At 33.1% G+C, this 22,526-nt stretch overlaps 1 protein-coding gene across 1 annotated transcript in view; it reads right to left on the minus strand.

Annotated features, from left to right (window-relative positions):
* LOC138692749 (serine/arginine repetitive matrix protein 2-like) overlaps positions 1–22,526 on the minus strand; it is a 138,760-nt gene that overhangs the window by 18,355 nt on the left and 97,879 nt on the right. The window contains exons 8-13 of the mRNA XM_069815942.1: positions 20,070–20,213; positions 16,414–16,549; positions 15,793–15,942; positions 7,459–7,523; positions 4,416–6,749; positions 785–1,138 (exon numbers count right to left, since the gene is read on the minus strand). Coding sequence (XP_069672043.1) covers positions 785–1,138; positions 4,416–6,749; positions 7,459–7,523; positions 15,793–15,942; positions 16,414–16,549; positions 20,070–20,213 — 3,183 coding nt within the window. The remainder of the gene's footprint in view (positions 1–784; positions 1,139–4,415; positions 6,750–7,458; positions 7,524–15,792; positions 15,943–16,413; positions 16,550–20,069; positions 20,214–22,526) is intronic.

Genomic DNA, 22,526 nt, shown 5'->3' on the forward strand with positions numbered 1-22,526 from the left:
TGATTAAGGTGACTGATTGGAAGAGAAGGCCTTATGGCCTCAACCCTGCCAGTGAAAATAAAACATTCTACGTTCTGCTTATGAACTGTGGAAAACAGAGAGAAAATTCAAATCTTTACATCAACCATGTCTGACAGATCTTGAGTATTTCACCAATAACTTCCACATAATTTGTATGAACAACAGTATACAAATTACAATCATGACTTGCATCTTGAACCAAGTAAATTAAAGACAAAGTTTACCAAATAATATATCTCTATACTCTGAATTAGTGAAACCACTTCAACAAATGCCATCATATTTAGTTGTGAACAGTAGTACTTCATGATAATGTAAAGATACATTTCAGTCTAAACTTGCAATTGTCTAACAGAGCACTATAAACAGAATACTTACACGTCCCGATTGTCCCTAAAGCACATTTATATTACAATGTGTTATCACAAAGAAACAGAAACATATAAGAATTAAAGTTTTCTTTAATTATTGTATTTCTAATTCAATGTTTACTAAATACATTTAAAATTAAGTTAGGCCATAAAGAGCCTCGTACCTAGAACTAATATATATGTATATGAGAAAACTTCATATTTATAAGGAATAATACAATCTTATTTGAAGTACATGGGAAAGGAGTCACAATCCAGAAAGTAGTTTTAACTGATTATATCAATACATAATACATAATATATATTTCACAACAAAATTTGTTATTTTATTATACAACTCATTCTGCAAAACATAAATGATAGTATATAACTGCAAATGGGGGCAACCTCACCTGGTAATGCGTCTCCTATCAAGAAAGCTAGGTGATCCCCTGCGTCTGGGTATTGACGGAGAGCGTGAACGAGATGAATGGCTAGTATGAGGACTTGCACTCAGGCTCTTGTGACTGGAACGTGATCGGCTACGAGTGCGAGATCTGTTGCTTCTACTGCGAGAGCTACGTCCGCTGGAACTGTTGGAGCTGACAGAACGGCTACGAGACCTGCTTCGCGATCGTGAGCGTGACACAGAACGTGACCCTGAATGGGTTCTGCTCCGTGTTAGGCTGCGTGAAACAGATCGGCTAAGTGACCGACTTCCACTGCTACTGGATGACCAGCTCTTTGCACTGCCTCTTCTTGAAGGGCTGGAAACACAACTTCCTTGTCAGAAATTCCAAGAAGGATAGTAATTATGTTTTCATTCGAAATTATACACTTCTGCTTCTTCAAACAGGTAACGGTAAAGGGTTTGAACATTGTAATTTCTTCTTCAAAACAACTATTGCTAGTTGATATAGCAATTCAATTTCAAAGCAATATTGTGATTGTTTCAAAAAGGAGAAGAATAAGAGCAAGAAGAGAAAGAATACTGTGGTCTATAAGGTTATTTTCAAATCAAGGTTTTTTATAATTGCAGTTCAAATTCTATGTTCTTCAGAGAAATATTAAACACAGTTTTAATAAAAATGTGTAGAAAACAAGATAGGTTATCCTAAAAGTCAGTCTTAGAGAAGAAAAGACAGCAAATCTGCTCTTCAACCATGACAAGATATTTCACTGGGTGTAGATATTAATTATTTGTATCATCTTCAGGTAAATATAATAACATAGTGCTAAACAGACACCACAGTTTCTCTACGAAATATACATATGTGAGAAGGAAATTCGTTGGTACATATGATGTGTCAATGAAAAGACCTTTTTTAAACACAAATTTGACACTGAAATGTTTCACACAATCAAAATTTCACAAATTATTGGACCAAATCTATAAGATTTCATATAAAAGAATAATTATTTATCAATAACTGTTGTTGAAAACCATATACACATTCAATAAAACACATGTGAGGTAATAAATGAAAGCTCTGAAATGTCAGTTTCATATTGTGCAGTTCACTCATCTGCGTAAGGGCAAGGAAGACTAGTCCATGTTTGAAAAGGAGAGGAAAAATGAAACTTTTTTTCCTCAACACCACTAGCTAGAAACAAGTTTATTAACGTGACTTCGTTAAACATGGAGAAACGTTCATTATGTCTGTTTATTTACTGGAGCCTTCAAAATGGAATTTCATACTGCCAGATAGCAGTCCAGGAAGTTCCTGAAGATGATATGAAGGCATTAGAAACAAACCAGCATTTTCATAACAAAATGGTGTTAACCTTTATGTGATCTATTTGAGTATATTAGTAACAAAGAAATGTCACTCTTTTTATAAAGCATAACAAATACCAATCAATAAACATCTGACACTTCCAGTAAGCAGACTCAGATTTTGAAGTTAACATCAATATTTTATTTGGATTACATAATAACCTATCATACAGCAATAAGATAGTAGTATGTACAAAACAAAAATTCGGTAAGTCGTTCATTCTCAATGGCTATTAATAAAATTGGAGAAAGGACATTTGTCAGTGTCTGAAGACTTGCTAGTAACAGGAAAAAATAAAACATTTTCATATCATGCTTCAATTTCTAATAAAAGGAAATTAAAATTCTACTTCTTGCACCCTTTTATTAGCATAATAATCAGTTATGTACATTGCTTACTTCCTCGTATGTTAAAAAAATGGCAGAAATTGACCAATGATAACTACTACAAGAGTAATTGTTCATTTAATTTTTTTCCTCAACTGTCCACTACCCAACGCATTTACATCTTGTAATCCTTTCAGCCCCATACACTGTTTCATCCCTTCCATCTATTTCTCAGTTGGTTTTCCTTTCCTTCAGGTTCCCATCGCATTATTTCCTTGCTTACTGCGGATAATATTATTTTATCAGAAATGTGTCTGAAAGATTAACTAGGAAATTTACAGGCATCAGAAGAGTAGTACCCATGAGACCACAGCTTATACAGAGAGATGAAAAGCAACTGTTTATTAAAACTTTGGATCTTGATTGCTATCTCCATATTCTGCTAGTCTTGCAGCATTCACTCCTAAGCTGAATGCCCATGAGACGGAAATCATTACACCTGTTGATAGTATGATAAATTGGGACAATGACGAATGGAGGAATTTTCAATTTGTTTATACTTTTAAGACATTACAAGGTATCATCCAAGGTTAGCCAATGCAGCTTTTACATCCTGAAACTAAGAACTGCAGACTGATGATACAAAGATTGTTTAAAGAATTCTGTTAATGACATTAATCATTTGATGAATCAGATTCACTTTTCTGGAGCAAACTGTGCATTGGACTTTCTCGCCCAAATAATCTATTACACTAACATCACATGAGTCCACATACATACCAGACGTGATTGATGAGCAGCACTGGAAAAGCAACAAATGTTATCTTTTGGGAGTGTACATAATGCACATGATTTATCACTCACCATAACGTAATGTGACTGCTTTCTCTACCAAACATTTCAACTGATGGGATAACATTGTACAGTTCATAGCAGCAAGCAGTGTTGAAACATGAGTGACCCCTAGCACAAGAATGTAAGTGTGCTCAGAAGGCAATCAATTCTGAAACATCATTCTATTTTTGATAGCCTCTCTTTAATTTGTTAAGCAAGAAATGAAATGTTTCCTGCTCATTTGATATACAGAATTATCATAAAATAAGTGAAAATTTACTACGCAAATTATAAAACTCATAATATCTAGTTTGTCTATTATTAAAGCCATGAATCAAACAATATTTTATTCAATTAACTGAATAAAAAGTTTGAAGGTTTTTTTCTTTTACTTTACCTATGCTTAAAAATAGCTTTCTTCAGAATTTTAATAATGACATTATTGCAGTTTGTCACTGAAATCAGCAAAATTGTAACAGAGATCACAGTTTGCAGTAGGTACACAGCATAAATTGATTCATATTGTTTATTCTGTCACGCATCACTGCCTACATTGCATATTGCATCCAGTATGTACGTAACCTAAGATACAAAGAGATATAAAGTAACCATTACGTCATCAGTAATGATCAAGATTAAAAAAAGTGCAATAATCCTCTCAGAATTTTACCTTAGCAAGTCTCGAGGTCAAGTGAGAAAAGAGCAGGGAGAGGGGTAACAACTCGTTAAAAACTCTATTTAGGGTAACAGATGAAGATCAAGTTGGCAGATGAAGACACAATCGCAACAGCAGAAAAGGCGGAAAAATCTCTTTTTCTGATAGTAGAAGCAGAACTTTCAGCATAACATATTGTGGTAGTTGCAAGCTATCAATCTGGATTGTGACTAAATATTTACTGGCATGGTCGCATTGACTTTAATGGCAGTGAAACTGCGATGTGAAAGGCAAGGAAACCATCACATTAGTATTCCTAGTTAAATGAAACCATTGATAGTTTAATGGTTTCCTGGCATTGTCTTTTAGATATTGTTGGGTTTTGTTCCTGTGATACAAGCCCCAAACTTCTAGCATCATGCACTGATGTGATATAATCTGGAATGCCTACCTACGACTGTAAGACGACTGTGAAGAACTGCGCGACTTGCGTGACTTGGGTGATGACTTGCTTCGACCACGTGACTCTGATCTTGATCTTGACCTGGACCTTGATCTGCTACTTGAGTTGGACTGTCGTCTTCGTCGCAGTGCTTCAAGGCCTGGGGAATGAGGTTTCTTCTGATTTATCCTACTAGGTTCCACAGGAGCTGTATCTTTCTTTGTCGTCTCCGATGCACCATCACCACTGTCTTTCTCAGATTCAGGGTTTCTTTTAATGGGTGGTGACCCTGGCGGTTTGGGAATTGCTGAAGGTTGTAAAGGTGGGGGATGATCAGGACTCTTTGGAGGAAGTGGAAGGTGGGAAGGGGGAGGACTTGGAGGCATTTCAACAGTCACAGTTTGCTTCTCTGGTGCTGGTTTCTCACTGACCTTGTTCTTGGGCTCTTTTTCGGGAAGTGCAATGTCCGATATTGATGTTCCATTTGATGCAACTGAAACAGGCTTTGCTACTTTTTCTTCTTTCACAGTTACGCATTTCGGCTTATCGTCCTTGCTGGCAGGTTTCTCCTGGCTTTGGACATCTGGCGGCACTTTAGATAATTTCTTTTCTAGTGTTTCCTTGGCCTTTTCTGCAAGACCAGATTTAAGTAATTTCAGAGTTTGGATTTCCTTCTCATCTTCTTTCTCTTTTTCTTTGACGTCTTTCTCTTCTTCCTCTTCTTCTTCTTCACCACTAGATGAACGCAATCTAACTCTAGGTATCACTGCAGGTGCTGGACGTCGATTTCTTGATTCTGAGCGGGATCGTGATCTGGAGGATTTGCTTTGTGAAGCCTTTTTCTTTGATGGCTTGTCACTAGGCTTTCCGACATTGCTGCTTTTACTGCTTGAAGGCTTGGAGTCCAAGATATCTCTGTATCTTTCGGGGTTTCTTTCAATTGGAGAATAGCTTAAACTCGAATTTGCACTGCTGCTACTACCACTCCTACTTTTGTGTCCCCTTTTACGTTCACTTTCTCTATGTCTGCTAACTGGAGTAGGCGATTTTGCCCTTTTCTTCCGATTAGACTGTGCACGTCCATGTTTAGGTGAAGGAGATGCTTTCCTGTTCGGTTTGTGACTTCTAGGTGGTGACTTACTCCTGCTTTTAATTCTTTGTTCATGACGACGGTTAAATGCAGGAGAACGTGACACCCTCTTCTTCTCTGTTCTGCTACGTGAATGACTATGGCTTCTAGAATGTCGTCTTGTTGATTTTGGAGATGCAGACCTGGAATTCTTTACTGAACGATGATTGCTAACAGGAGACCTACTCCTGCTCTTCGATTGCGGTTTTCTTGCTTGTCTGGGAGAAGTAGAATATCTTGATCGCTTTCTTTTAGGAGAAGTGGATGATCTTACTGTATTGTTCCTTGCATCACGATTTCTCTTTGATCTGTGGTTCTTGACAGATGGTGATCGAGTATGACTTGTAGATCGGTGACGTGACCGTTTAGGTTTAGGTGATTGTGATAAACGTGAAGCACTCTTTCTTTCTCTTATATTTACAACTGAAGGGGATCTGCTCTCACTTTTTGATTTTTGTCGTTCTTCTCTCCTATTTCTAGAAGACTGCTTATTGCTGGATCTATGATTGTGGACTGATGGGGATCTTGAATTACTTCTGGACTTTCTACGACGGCTCTTAGGAGAGGCTGAAACACGCGATGGTTTTATATCTGACACTCCCTTGACTCTTCTTGTAGATGGTGAGCGGGTACGACTGGTACTCTGAGGACTAGACCTACGATTCCTAGTGGAAGGTGATGCAGATCTCTGACGTGCACTTCGCTTGCTTTTTGGAGAATGAGACGAATGTCTTTTCTTGTGAGAATCTTGTGCAGCAGTCTTACTTGTGGACTTCTTTGGGGATGAGGATCGTGAATGGCTTGCTCTACCATCAGAAGAAATGCTTCGACGTTGTGTTGTTTCCAAACTTTCTTTCCTTTTTCTCCCTTCTCTTTCTTTTTCTTTCTCCCTTTTTTCTTTCTCTTTGCGTTTATCTTTACATATTCTTTCCTTCTCTTTTTCTTTCTTTTCTTTTTTTGATTCATCTTCACTTTCAACATATTTTTTACTTCTTGATTCATTTTTGTCTTTCTTACTATCAACAATTTTATTCATATTTCCATCACGGTTATTGCTCTTTGAATTTCGGTCATGAGATCCACTACTGCTTGTTTGTGGTTTTGATCGTGTACTATGATTCACTGATGGTGAAGAATCACGTATTTTATTACGATGTTGACTTGATTTTTCTACAAGTCGAGTCTTGGAATGCCGTCTGTCCACTTCACCATTACTAGAATCATAAAAAAATAATCAAGTTATTGTAACATCTGACAAATGAAATCAAGCTATATTTAGTACTTGCAGACTTGTTATTCAGCAGACAAATTGGGAAATTAGGGATAATGAAAGCAAGAAATCTATGTAAGTAAAAGCTGCATTGATATAATTAAATGAAATATGAGCATTACAAGTCCATTACAGTATATGTACAGGGAGGAAAAAGAAAAGTTAAATGCAAAAAAAAAAAAAAAAAAATAATAACACTGTAAATATTAAACATCTGAAAGAATAAAAGGTAGATCCATTTCATGTCCTCTCAAATACTCTGAATGCTGTAAACTGAGAGTGCACTTCAAATTTATCTGCTATATTTTACTAAGCAGTAGAAGACGATTTTTCATCTGCTTCGAATAATAATAATAATAATAATAATAATAATAATAATAATAATAATAATAATAATGATGACGATAATAATGATGATAATAATAATGATGATGATGATGGTAGTAGTAGTAGTAGTAGTAGTAGTAGTAGTAGTAGTAGTAGTAGTAGTAGTAGTAGTAGTAGTAGTAGTAGTAATAGTAGTAGTAATCTGTTAAAACTTAATAGTGAAGTAAGAAACCATGACAGTAATTTCTTCTGTTTCTCTGTAATAATTTTATGCCTATATTAAACATGTTGATTACTCAACATAATTTTCATTTTAGAACACTTACCTATCAGACGAACTTTCATGTGAAGTATCTTGCTTTTTCTTGGATCCACTTCCTGCTCGTTTTTTCTAAAGGTACAACAGAGACAACAAAAAACAATTAAGGAGCCAGTCACTAAATTTCATTAACAACACAAATTTACTGCTTGAAATAAATATGATTACAATGAATCATTTTTTTATCAGAAGTAAATAACATTCAGAAAATGGGACAATTGTTTTGCTAATATCCAACACAATGTGATTATATCCTCACTGATATCATTAACATTGTATGTCCACAAACCTAACAAGATTTTTAATGAATATATCTACAGCTAATAAACATTAAGATATATATGGACCATGTGCAGAGATTAAGAGGAAGGCAGAAAATAAGGAAGATTGGAGAATGATGGTGAAACTATAGGCAGAGAACAATGAATGAGTGAATATCTACAGTACAGTAAATGAGTTATAAACTTATAAAAGCAAAGCCAATTCTTTACTGTTTATATGGTAAATAATTAAAAAATTTTATAGCTTCAAGTTCATGTCATTAATTAAACTCATATGCCTGAGATTATTTCTAGTGTTCATACGAAAATGGACCCAGTTCTTCAAAGTTACTCGGTTCTGGCATTTGAAGCATAGCACATCCAAAATGCAATTGCAGTACCAACCTTACTACTAAACAACAGAGAATTCCAAATTATATTGTATCATGAAAGTCTGTAAACTGCTAATAATTCATCAGCTCCATGTTTACTCATTAATTTTGTTTCATTGGAAAGACAAAATTCACACCTATAGAAAAATCGTTATCATGAACTTCACGTCGTACACAAGTCAAAGATTCAAATTTTGCCAGCACAAACACATTGCACTTTTCTTTGGACATCCATCTTGTATAATTAAATTGTAACAATGAAAATTATTGCACTTGTTCGATTGTTACCATTTTTTGTTTCCTCCAGTGCCTTAAATTTACAGATGAAAAACTTTGAGAGTTTTATTTTCATCTGGCACCAATATTAGGTACATTTTTACCTATATTCATTAAAAAAATATAGTCCTCTGAAATCCCACCACGACTTTTGGGACACAGTGTATATTGACTGCGAATGACTGTAAATCATAATCCTATTACAGTACTTTGTCTTTTCGGGATTTACTTCCAAACCTATCTGTTTACTTGGTTCAAGTAAAATTCCCGTGTTTTCCCTAATAGTTTGTGGATTTTCTCCTAACATATTCACATCATCCACATAGACAAGCAGCTAATGTAACCCGTTCAATTCCAAACCCTCTGTTATCCTGGACTTTCTTAATAGCATATTCTAGAGCAAAGAGAGTTAAAAAGTAAAGGTGATAGTGCATAGACAGTCCCTATATAAATTCATGTGAAATTCACCGCTTAATATGCTCGCCATCCCATTTAAGATGCACTTTTTCACTGTCTGAAAGTTCTTAAAATATCATATTTCTAAGAATATTGAGAAAATCCGCCTGAAATTTTCAATAATTGCAGTCCTGCATGTCAAGGGCATGTTGGATATTGTGTTTGGTCAATACAATAGAATGGAATTCGGCTGCCATATACCTGCAAGGCTCTGTATGGAGTGTCTGGTCATCTGGTTTGCCTGTTTTGCAATCCAGTGAAAATATTACTCATTGCTGCAAATTTAGATGGTTCCGAGAAATTGCAATTGTTGTTGAAAATAGGCAAAGCCCATAAACCACACTGTTTCAAGAATGTTAAGATTTTACCATGCGACTACAAAAGCCAAGCATGACCATGGATAAAAATTGTATTACTACAATATATTGTATTTTATGTTTACATTCTTTAGATAAATGTTTATATTTTACTACCTTGTGAGAAATAATCCTAAAATAAGTCACTCCCACTAATATGTGGCTCCTTTTTTTAATACATGATTACTACGTGGTTCCTTAAACAGTACTTCACTGAGGTTTCACTATAATAAAAAACTGTTAGAACTGATTTTGAATAAATCAACTTTCTGTGTTTCTGCTTTAAAATAAAATACCATAAATTCTGAACTAAAATTATTATATTTCATATGCATCATTCTTGAATATATTGTCTCATAGTGACAGTGCATATGAACAAAGGAAAAGTCGCTGTAGACAAACAGATGGATAGACAGACGACATGCTCAAATCCATTTTTTAGTTATCAGAGATGCTGAAAAGTGTATTTCCGTAAAAAACTCGAAATTGACTGTTTTTTTGCAGACTCACAGACTCTATTCTCTTTATAACGAGAAAGTTATAAATCTTATTCATCATGATTCAAATATTTAACACTTTGTATCACTTAAGAATTTAGTTATAATAACTACTTTCTAGTGTTAAAATGAAAAGTGCTAATTACCTTGGTTGACTAGATTAAACTTGAAAATGACTAGACTAGACGGCATTTCGGAAGACGGTTAGCTTCTATATGCACCGTAGCATTTCTGGTATGTGACGTCACAAGCTTGTACAGTAGAACCAATCAGAATCAGTCTATACCAAGCACTTCCCGAGTTCGTTTGTTCACTTGCGAGTGTTTCAATACATTGAATAAGTAAAACTAACATTTACTGTGTGTATGTAAGGTAAATAAATGAAAGAAGAGACTGTAAAAACACAAGTATTACACAAGCAGGCGCGGAAAATAGTGTTTAACCCATTAATGCCCAGCGTATGATTAAAAATACGGGGTGAGAAATATTTTTTCGTTCCTTTCCCTTTGACTTCAAGTTAACAATTTTTTTCATATAGGCAGTACATGGATGTGGTTCAAGATTCAGGCATTGTTGAATGCTCTGTGATCGTTTCTCTTGTCGGTATGAGGTTTCGAGTATGGATCTTAAAGAAAAGAAAACTTTGATTGGAATAAAGATACTTATTTTCAATATAAATTATATCATGAATTATGAAACTATTGCTAATATTACTTGTTAGGTATTCGTGAGTAATTCAGGCCATCTGGTGTACATGTATCTTTGTATAGAAGCATAGCAATTTCAGTTTCTGCATATGGTATGATATATCATACGCTAAGCAGTAACGATATCATTTTCTGTATATTGTGTTAGATAAATTCTCCTTGGAGCATGTGTGAAATGGACGGCAAAAAACCTACAAACTATAAGCCTAGAGCAGAGGTGTTCAAAAGTGAAGTTTTAACTCCAACCCCTGCAAAGAGGTGAAAGGGGTATACTACGTAATACTGACGTATTATCCCTTCTGCACAGGGTGAGTGAGTAGGTACTCGAGACAGTGATGGCATTAGCTTACTGTTGTTTATTACTCACACAATTCGAGAAACTGTAAAATATGCTGTAATGAAAGATTATCCATATATCATAGGATCTATGGAAGACATGTATCAATACCTTGACATTTTGCTTTTGTCTGGATATCTCTAATTGCCTTCGCGAAGAATGTACTGGGAGATTCGTCCTGATAGCCATAACATTCTAGTTGCAAACTGTATCACCAGAAACAAATTTGAAACAATTCATCATTTCTTCATTCCAGTCACAATAACACAATTGACAAGAATGATAAAATATACAAACTTAGGCCCCTCTTCAATCGTCTAAATGAAATTTTCCAGAACATGGTTGACATTGTTCCAAATTCATATTCAGTTGACGAAGGAATGGAACCATATTTTTGTCATCATAGTATCAAGTAATTCATACGATGAAAAACAATCAGATCTGGGTATAAGCCTTCGTGCTTGATGACGCCTGCAGGGTATCTTATAAAGTTAAAACCGTACACAGGGAGAGTCGAACGAGCACCAGGGATGACTCTAGGAAATGCTATTACATAGATGCTTTGTGTTGGATTGCTACCTGACGACAGTAAACTGTTTATAGACAATTATTTCGCTTCCTTTGGGTTATTGTAAAAATTTTCAGCAGAAAATATCACGTGCTTTGGAATTATAACAGCTGATAGAATTGAAAAGGCACCTCCAAAGGATCTGAAAAAAATCCGTTAGAGGTACTTGCCATGCCATCAAAGACACATCTAGTAATCTGACGATGGAATGACAATCCTCAGGTCACTATAGCAACAAATGCAGCAACACTAGATGTAGTTTCTTTAGGCTCATGCTCACGGTGGAGAACTAAGGATAAGAGAAAAATCATTGTTCAATAACCGAAAGTTATAAAAATGTATAATGCGCGTATGGGTGGTGTGGACATGTTTGACAAATTGAGAGGACTCTATCGACTTCGACTATGGTCCAAGAAATGGTACTGGCCACTTATCAGACTTTTATATCAACGGATCAATAGTCAACTTGTGGATGCTGTACAGATAATATCAGAAGGCAATATCTTTGCTGGAATTCACAAGACAAATTGTAAAGTCATTGCTTGCAACACCACTAATAAGCATTTCTAAGAGTGTAACACCTAAAGGGAGAAACCAAGTTCTCAATGAAATACGTTTTATAGACTTGATCACCTACTTGTCTGGTAAAGCACTCGGCGCAGATGTGCTTACCGTGGGATATGTGCTAAATTTTGTTGCGTCAAATGTAATGTTGATCTTTATCCTGATACTTGTTTTCTAAAATATATAAAATGAAGAAAACCGAAAAAAAATGTTGTTGAAGTATCTAAAATAATAATTAAAGTGATTAGACATGGATATATTGTTCAAATATTAGTTCAAAATTCCTTTCTTACATTGTAGGGGCCTATTAAATATTTGTATGAAAATGATACTGTAACTGCCCAGCGTATGTTATATCATACAGGTCATATCTACTATACCGGAAGAGACAAAATTGTAATTTTCGTGTATTTGTACTCAGTAAGATGTAACAATTATAATATTATAAAATTATATGATTATGAAAACCTTTTTTTATCTGAGCATTAATGGGTTAAGGTGTATAATTATTTTAAAACGTTAACGAGCAGAACGCTGCCGGCCATCTTGATGTTGGCAGCAATGTTGCCAACATGCAAGAAACGACTGCAGAAGCATGTGGTGTGGGATTGAGAACTGTGCAAAGAATATTGTTAGTGAAGGAAAGCGGGTTTGTTTGGTGTCATGCTTACAGTAATCAACGGCTAAGGTCATTATTGTCTTTTGATGATTTCAATTCTCTCCTGCGCTATTTGTATTGCACGTGCTCGTGAAGTACGATGTGGCAATGTTGTACGCTGCCTTGCTCTCTCTATCTGTCTCTCTCGACGCAAACGCTAGCAGACAACCACCTTCCGAACTGCCGTCGACTCTTAGTCAACAAAGGTAATTTAAATTTACCACTTAGTTTTCATTTTAACACTAAAAAGTTGTTCTTATAAGTAAGTTCTTATGTAAAAATCTTAATTGAAAGATATCTGTATATTAAGCAAAAATATACATTCACATATCAAGTAATATTCGGTTCCAACAATTAAGAAATACATAATACTATAGCACGAAATGTAACTGCAAGAAATTTTTGTAGCATAATTGAAATTTAATACAATAAACATATACAAGTTTAGGTCATTTACAATATTATTAGTTACTGCTACGTAAAATTTTACAATGAAATATAGACAAACTATTCACAAAAATGAATATTAATAGTATTTATGTATTTACGTTTATAAGAATTTACCTGCATTATTAATAACGTTTGTTCACTTCAACATTTACAAATCTTGGAGTACTAACGCAAGATCATTCCTTAATTAATAACACATAAGATTATTTATTTAACTATCATTAATTTGGACAGTATGGAAAATTAGTTCCTGCGTGGATAAAAGGAGGAGGTACAAAGGGAAGATAACTGGATCTCTTTTCCTTCTTATGAGTTTTTATGCTGTTAATGGACTTCATAAAGAACATATATATTTTCAATTTGTATCCAACTAGCAAAGTGGTACAAAACAGGTATCAAAGATATAAGCAATTCTTTGTACCTGGGCACATGTTTTTTCCTAGTAAATTATTCAAAATGTCAGCAAGTAATAAATATTTCTTAGTACTGTTAATTTGCAACTTTTACAATAATATTTGTAGGCAACATTTAAGCCATGTGTTGGAAGTGTAATTGTCCCATTTTAACACATACTATATCTTTGAACATAATGAATGCAATACATTGAAGAAGATACTAGTAATATCATTTTTGTAACAATACAAATTATGTATATATTCAAATTGTCTCCTAAGATCAGTAATTAATTTTGTATTGCTATGATTTTAGAAATACTTTTATTAAATAAGCATTTTGAGAAATATAGACAGAAAAACCAACAAATGTCAAATGCCCTACATACATTTCAGATAATTATTCATTAGCCCTTTACAGTTTAAATTATTATTTATGTTTACTTTGAACTTGTAAAGTTTTTATTTTCTAATAGCAATGTGAACTGCATTAAATCTGTAACAACATATAGGATACTGTATAACACAAAATGATTATGTATCACTAGAATCTCCTTAATGTTTTTACTTTTTTTATGGTTTCAGTGCTGCTTTTCTACTGAAAGATTTGAACACCGCGTCTGGGAAACACCAACACAATGAGACAAACAGAAGAATTGTACAAATAACACACATGGAAGGCTTCAAATTAACATACTAAAAAATTAAATTAAAACTATACGAGTTAAAGGAAAGCAAGATTGACAAGAAGAAAGCTAAATAACACAAATTACACGTACAATAAAAACATGCATGTGTAGTATATATGACACCCAAAAATGCTGACTGAATATAAGTTACTGTAACTGGACCACAGTTTCATGTCTATAAAGTCAATTAGTCAAGAGAATTTAATGTAAGCATCATACTACTTGAAGTAAAGGGTGTCTCAACAAGAACGCCAGATTTAATAATGTGAATAAATGCAAGAAAAACAGACAACAGCACTGCCAATCCAACAAGACAATGGCACTATGTTCCAACAATGTCTTGTTATTAATGGGTTGGCAGCACTGCTATCTGCTCTGTTGTCTGTTTTTGTTGCATTTATTCATAATATTAAATCCAACGTTCTTTATAATAGATTATGTGAAAACTACAATTTTTTGGCATAAAATTCTACTACAATTCCTATTATCCAAGATAAATGGCTTTTGTGATATTTTCTCTCATTGCAACACACATAGGCCCATCTTCTTCTTCTTCAATATGCACTACAACTCAAGAGTTTTGGACTTCTCAAGAACTTTCTTCCATTCCTTTCGATGCTGTATAATCTTCTTCCTGTTACTTATTTTCATCAATAACATAGGTCCATAACAGTCCTAAATTTTATAATATAATCTCTTCGTATGATTCTCAAAATTTACCTAAATACAAATGTTAGCACATTAGTTAAATTTTGATATTAGCCTTGTGCCTGAAGCAGCATTTTTGTATGTTTTATAAAAATAAACATGAGAGGTACGTGTGCAATTTTACATTGGTTATAAATAATATTGTATAACGAAACCACCGCCACCAGAACTGCAATACTCTTTATAACGAATACTTACTCACTGACATGGGATCCTATGATATGGTGCGTGGTGTTATAAACAAGAACAATTTTTATCGCTCTAAATTTGTCTCTTCTTTGTATTATTCACAAGGATTAAGCCCTTCAAGATACTCTGTTTAGCACACCCAAAGTGGCATTCTACATTTATAATTATACACTTTTTGTTTTGGTTGTAAGAGTTCATGCAAACAGTTGAACAATGCTTAAGGGGATAGGGGTACAGGAGAAGTTGCACCACTTTCAAGCAGTAACATGATGTTAGGATTCAGAGATGAAAAAACGAAACAACAAAATCCCTATCTTAAAAATGAATGAAATGGAAAATTCAAAAGATTATTTCAGAGATTACCTTTGATACTGAAAAATAACTGGATGGACAAAAACAATTCTAACAAATAACCTTCACTGAATATTTGCACTACATGGAGTTTACACTAAATACTATATATTATGCAATTAAAACTGTACTATCTCCTTATATGATTTATTGAAATTAAGTCAATATAATCTAACAACTCTGTATATATGTATAATACAATCATTTTGTGGCTCATAGATAAAGTGTTCCTGCAAGTCCCTACCAGGTCTTCTAAGCTAAGTTGTATATAAGAGTTTTGTTTAAAAATATGTAAATTATATTGTTTAAATTTTTTTCTTTATCACTATCCATGTCAAAAGAAGGAAACTGACCTAATAAAGTAAATCTCATATACAATCTATTGTTATATCTGGTATTGACTTTCGGAACATTCTGAATTATTGCCATCACAAAAACAATGAGCTTTCAGTTTCTAAAGAAAATTTTTAATTTACTATAACTATACTTACTATTTGATAACATCCTTGGAAACGTCCGTATATATGATAGCAAAATTCCATGAAACACAATTTGGATGAAAACCAACAGGAAACAAAGGTGAAATAAAAGGATACAAATAGCAAGGAGCATTTAACGGGCCAAAATTTAACGTCAAAATTCTAAGCAGGTTAGATTGAAGAAGGCCATTGGAATTTTTAAAAATATTCGTAATTAAAGTACTGTACAGAAACAATTCTTTGGTTAGGGATTGTATTGTAAAATATTCAGCAATGTTTTTCACAAGTACAGCACCGTATAATAACTTTTCTGTAGTAATGATCTAACAGGCAATCGCAATGATGTTGATACATATTATTAGGTTCCATAAAAAACTAAATTACATCTTAATCATGAGAGAGTAAGTTATGTTTAAAAAATCAATCTGGTCTTCAAATTGTTTCCAATGCGTAACCCTCTCTATGTTTAGAACTATCTCATATGCAGAGCAATAGGAAACACAGAGAAAAAGTACACTCCATGCAGGAATTATACCAAATTGGGAGTAATTATAAACAGGAATTTTTTTTCTGCAGGTGAAAATATGTTTTCTGTAAAAGGTACGCTACTTATGAAATACACTGCTGTAGTACTCTAGGGGGCTCTGCCTCCCAGTTTACCTCTTGATGAGATCTCTTGTCTTTAGAGATACTCTCTCCCCTCTCCTTTTGCTGTTTACTTTTGTCCTTCTTCTTATGGTGTTGTTTATCATCACTGGAAGCAGAAGCGCTGAAAAGAACGAAAATTATTTAATCCACATCTATTTCAGTACTCATAGGCAAAGCTTTCAAGTACCTAAATCTTGTTGGAAAGAAATGAGACATTTTTACTCAATAATGTTACATATCAAAGGCTTGATGTACATGCTTATGCTGTGTTGCTAACATTGGCCACCCAGCCTCCTGACTTCACACTCTTACTAACTTGATATTTTTAGCGTGTATCCACATGTTTCAGATAGTGAAATCCGGTTCTGGAAGCCAGCTATAAAGGCTGGGAAGATTATCATCATGCTAACCACACAATATCCCATTCTGGTTGAATAATCATTCAGCTCTGCTGAGGTGGATGTGAGGCAAGCAGCCATCCTTCATGGGCTGCAGCGCCTCGGATTTATTTATTTTATCTCATTCTTGTATTTTAAGGCAGCTAGATGATAGTTATCATATCTTCATTAAAATAATATCATCATCACGTGTTCAAGCAGTAAAAGAATAGAGTAGATTAAAAGTTCTTCCTCTTATAGTCACAGATATTAGGAAAGACAATCTTCATTAAAATAATGCTGAATTACACTAAATACAATTAGATAATCTTGATATCTGAAAAAATACTTCTTCGTATCTCAAAGACATATGAGGGGGTCAGAAATAAAGGGGTACAAGTGATATTTCTAGAAACATGAGTTATGTGCATCCAGAGCAAGCTAATACATTTAAAATTTTAGTCGCAAAGGGATACATCTTTTAACCACATCACACAATAAAACTGAAATAAAAAATTTCAAGGAATTTACAAAATCTTAAGTACTTTCAACCACATTTTTTCACAAATAACTTAAGTGCACTTATTCCCCTTTGCTTCTGACCCCCTCTTATGAGAGCAAGTTGACAATATACCTACATCTATTTAATTTCAGAGACTGTACAATACAGTATAGGAACGCCAAGTAGGTTACATCAAAAGTACAGAATAAAATATAGTAAAACATATAAAAACTGGTACTAAACAATTGTCTTACAAAATATGAGATACATCGAATCCCAATAATTCGCGGTAATTAATGCACGAAATATCGAAATATCAAAAATCGCGAATTATCCGCAAAATGTTTTATCATTATTCAAATTCCAATAAAAATTATTCTGACAGGTTTAATTACTAAGATACACTTCTAAAACCGAGGAAAAATCTGAAACAGTGCAAAACATTTTGAAACATTATAATATTATATAGTAATGCAGTGGGATAGAATTTTAAAACAAGAAACACAAGTTTTACAAAATATCGTAAGACATTTTAATTCAACAAAAATGTCATTTTTTTTTCCTTGGAGAACTGTTCATTTCTTTCTGATTTTAGATCGCAAATTTCTGAAAAAGATAGGGAGAGAGCATAAATGGAACAAAAACGGAAATGACAACATTACTTTACCCTCTCCTACTCTCCCCCCCCCCCCAAAAAAAAGCATTGTGAATTACGGCAAAGCAAATTAACTGCACGCGAATTATCGGGAGATTACTGTACAGAAATTACATACAAAGAAAATATCACACAGAAATTATATGACGAAGGCATCACATTTTATAATATTAATACCACCAATAATATTAATAATAACAATTTTCAAAAGATACTTCTTACCTACTACAAAAAACCAATGCAAATACATTATACGTATTTATTCTGTACACAGGTGACATTATATCAACAGTTTTAACTGAATGTTAACTTTATAACAAGTACTTGGATTAAGAATTTCTGCTCAGATATGTTTTAGCTAAGGTACCTATTTCTTCAAAATAAATTACAAATACTCAGTGGCGCAGCCAGGATTTGGTTCTGGGGGCGGGTGGACAGGAGGTTAGAACATTATTTAAAAAAACTAACTATAATACATGGTAACAATATTGTAATGTTTTGTTACTTATAACTGAATGAAACAAAACTTCTCATTGGATTAAATACGTCCCTAATTAAAAACCATTTGCTGCTGAGTCCACATGGCCATAAATACTTTCTTGGCAACAATGCAATTATGCATGTGTGCAATGCATTATCATGACATGCCAGTACCATCAAAAAAGATTTTGAGTTTATTTTTCAAACCACATATCGCTTATTGTGCTGTTGTATAAACATGAAATTTAATGTAATTAATTTTTCCATTATACTTTTAAGCAGACAGTATATTTCATCCTTTTACATTTCTTAACTAGTTCCTCGAGCACCTCATTGTCTGTGATCTGTAGCTTAGTTGGTTTAGTATTGGTTTCCAGTTCTACAGATCTGAGTTCGATTCTTAGGTTCTACTTTATAGTTTTTATTTTAATCTTTTTGTTATGTAGTGGCTGTCATATCCAGGTTATTTATTTATACACACTATGGTATATTTATGCAAGCACATACATGTTTACTGCTTTTTCTTAATGATTCCCGTTTTACATCCAGTATATGCATAAACTTATACACAGGGGTTTATTACTTTATCTTACCATTTCATTTCAATTACTTAGGCTACTGGTGTGTAATCAGAGACCTATATCTCAAAAGTTTTTCGAAGAATACTGCATGTCAATTAAATAAATTCTGCTGAATAAATGCATTAAACTATAAAACATAAGTCTTTAATCCTGAAAATAAATAATATACGAGTATACCTACTTTAAACAATTTCAGCTACATTATATTATTAATTAACATTGTTGTATTGCCTTTTTTATCTAATTTGTTCTACAGAATAACTTATAAAATACATTATAAACCACCGACTGTCGTACCATTCGCACTGAAATAATTGTATTTATTTACTAGTTCACTCACATATGCCTATCCATAAACATATCCATATATTGTTTTATTTGTATGAATTAGTTTTTCGAACTGATAATGTACTGTTGCATTAGAGTTATGTATGCCTCTTTTTATAAGAATAGGCTCTACTATTACTTATTAATAACATGTGAAAGTGATGATTAGGAGTTTTGGGATTGGGTAAGAAGTGGATACTATCCTGGCATTTGTCTAAAATGAGCGACTTGGAAGATCATGAAAAATCCATGTCAGGAACAGCTGGCCCTTGGGGTCGACTGGGCATCTTGTACAAGTCAGGTGCACTCATCACACACCAATTTGCTCAGTGCTAATATTAAATTAAATCGTTAATAGAATGATTATGCACTACATATTCAGAGTTTAAGACATAGTATTTGTTTATCCATTTCTACGAACATGTTTATATTTTACACATAAAGACTTAAAGTAGTATACAAGTAATTTCAATAAATTTTACAATATACAGAAATCATAATCTCATTTTTTCCAACACCTATACAGTATACAATCATGGAAAGCTAACTGTTTAACTTAGCATATCATTTTTAAAGCATTTTAAAAAGTACTGCTCTTACAACAAATAACGTGTTTAAATTTATACTTACTGTATTTCGACATGAATATAACGTCCTCTTAGTATCAAATGCCACTAAGGTCTAAATCTAATACACCACACTTACAGACAAATATTTACCTGCTGGAATCAGAACTGTCACTTAGAGCTGATGATGATGAATCTGCTGACGATGATGATGATCTCCGTCGTTTGTGACGTTCTTTATCTTTCTTTTTATCTTTTACAGAAACTTTCTTCTTTGAATGTTTAGGTGATTCCGATCTAAATAACACATGGGATCAGGAACATTACAGTTAAATAACAACTTTTTTTTTAATAAATGAAATCAAATACGTACATGAAACATGTAATATAAATCCTACTCTGATTAAACAATTAAGTTCTTCAAACTTCTTAAATAACAAATACATAAAAGAAAATACGTAACTCAAAGAATACAGATTTTAACCTTTTTTTTTTAAACTATTCTCATTATTACAAAAGTATAATAAAGTGAAAGCAAGTGACTAATTACATATGCAAAAATAAAACTGAATGTTAAGTCAAAACTTCTGGGTAACAACAAGACCTTGGTGCAACTGTTAACTATTTTACGTGCATTAATATAAATACATTTCAAACATAAAAATAAATATAAAACTCAAATATTTCGTGTACCTCTTTCTATTTATATTACAAAGAAATTTGTCACTTAGTTTCCACCAAGTTCTTAGTTAATGAAACAGGATGTTCATATACACATTAAAAGCTAACCATTTCAATAAATGATAATAATAATTAAAAAAATAGAATAGCATAGGGATGTTCATTGGAGGGCAAAAAGCATAACCTTGTAAAATTACATATTTCTGGTTTACACTCAAACGATACTGTAATTTATTTTGTAAATTAAATGACAAATCGAAATAATTTAATGTACCCAATATTACATAATTTAATGGGAAACGTTTAAAGTAATAGTATCATATTGTCACTCCTTATGTTTTGAAATTCAATACCACTTTTCTGTATTATACTTATTCTGTATGAGATTCAGATATCCGGATGGCAGCAGAATATTTTTCAGTAGACATATATGTGTATCAATACATAGGCCTAACCCATAATTTGTTACACTGAACTCATCTAATTGCCTAAAATTTACGAGTAAATACACTGTAACTATTTCTAATTATCTCTTTAATGAAATCTAATCAAGGGATTACAGATAATTACAATTTTAATATGCAACAGCGTGATTCTTACTTATGACGAACTTCACAAGTACGATTAACAATTAGTGGATTCCCACATAACAATCATATCAATTCTAGCACAGTCATCTTAAATGCGAGATATGTTTATGACAAATTAAATATATATATATTTACTAAATTCAACATGGCACGAGGAAATTTCAGCTGACATCAAAGTTATGAATAACTGGTATCCTAAAAAGTGGCTATCAGTATCTATATTCTTTGGACATTATGCAATATTGGAAATATTGTATACTTAAATTATGAATTGTGTTTCTAGCTGCTTATTAACCATATGGACCACAACTATATAAATTGTGCATATCTCCAAAAGAGAGAAAAAGAGGAAGTAGGAAAGTCCCAAAATACTTTAGCAAAGCAGAATTTATGGCAGAAAAAATAAAAACTGAATGGCATTACATTTAAATTAAACATAAAAGTGACTGGAAAGGAGATAACGGAAAAATTATCAAAAGAGATAAGTCAGAAAATGAAACCTTACACAAAGAGTGTAGATACAATCAGTTTCAACATTAAGTAATTTCCATAAAAGTCAAGGAAAATATAAAAAGTATTCTGGAGGGGGGGAACCCCCTCCCACACTCGCACACACATAGCAGTATATGAGCAGACAGCATGGAGGGAAGAGAGGGGGAAAAGGATATAGATGGAAGCTCTACAATAAAATGGAGACTTGTGAATGATTTTACGTTATTACTTATTACAATACAAAGAGTAGACTAATAAACAGATGATATGTTCTGTATCTTTGATCAGAATATTTGCAATGTATTCATTAAAAGTTTTAACTATTCAGAACAGTTTTAGTAATACAAAAGTTCGAACTAAGCTATACCAAAATTGCAATATAGCAAATACATTATAATAAACAAACAAAAGTGGAAATAATTTACCCTTACATATATAATTTTACAAAACTACAGCTGTTGCCAACAGAACATCCTTAATATTTAATATTTAATATTTTATGGTTATTTTGCCCTCGCTGAACACCCCTTTAATTGTATCTAGACAACAATTACAAACACGTCCAGCAAATTTTCTATTAAAATTTAGGAAGTAATAATAATTATTTGTTATTATTAATAAATGTTTCGGTGTTGTAAATTCAATTATACAACGTTATTACCACTGGTAAATTGAGGACACTGTCTTAAGTTCGAAGGTACTGTTTCGTGAATTTAAGATCAAATTTCCCTTAAGAATTTACTCAGTAGTACTAGCATTCAAAAACATGTTTCAAGCATGCTGTCATAAATATCGTACATTTAAATTTAAAAGGTGGAATGGTATAAACATGAGAATTGATAGTAAC

This window comes from Periplaneta americana, chromosome 17 (assembly GCF_040183065.1).
Source record: "Periplaneta americana isolate PAMFEO1 chromosome 17, P.americana_PAMFEO1_priV1, whole genome shotgun sequence".
NCBI classification, from domain to species: Eukaryota; Metazoa; Arthropoda; class Insecta; order Blattodea; family Blattidae; genus Periplaneta; species Periplaneta americana.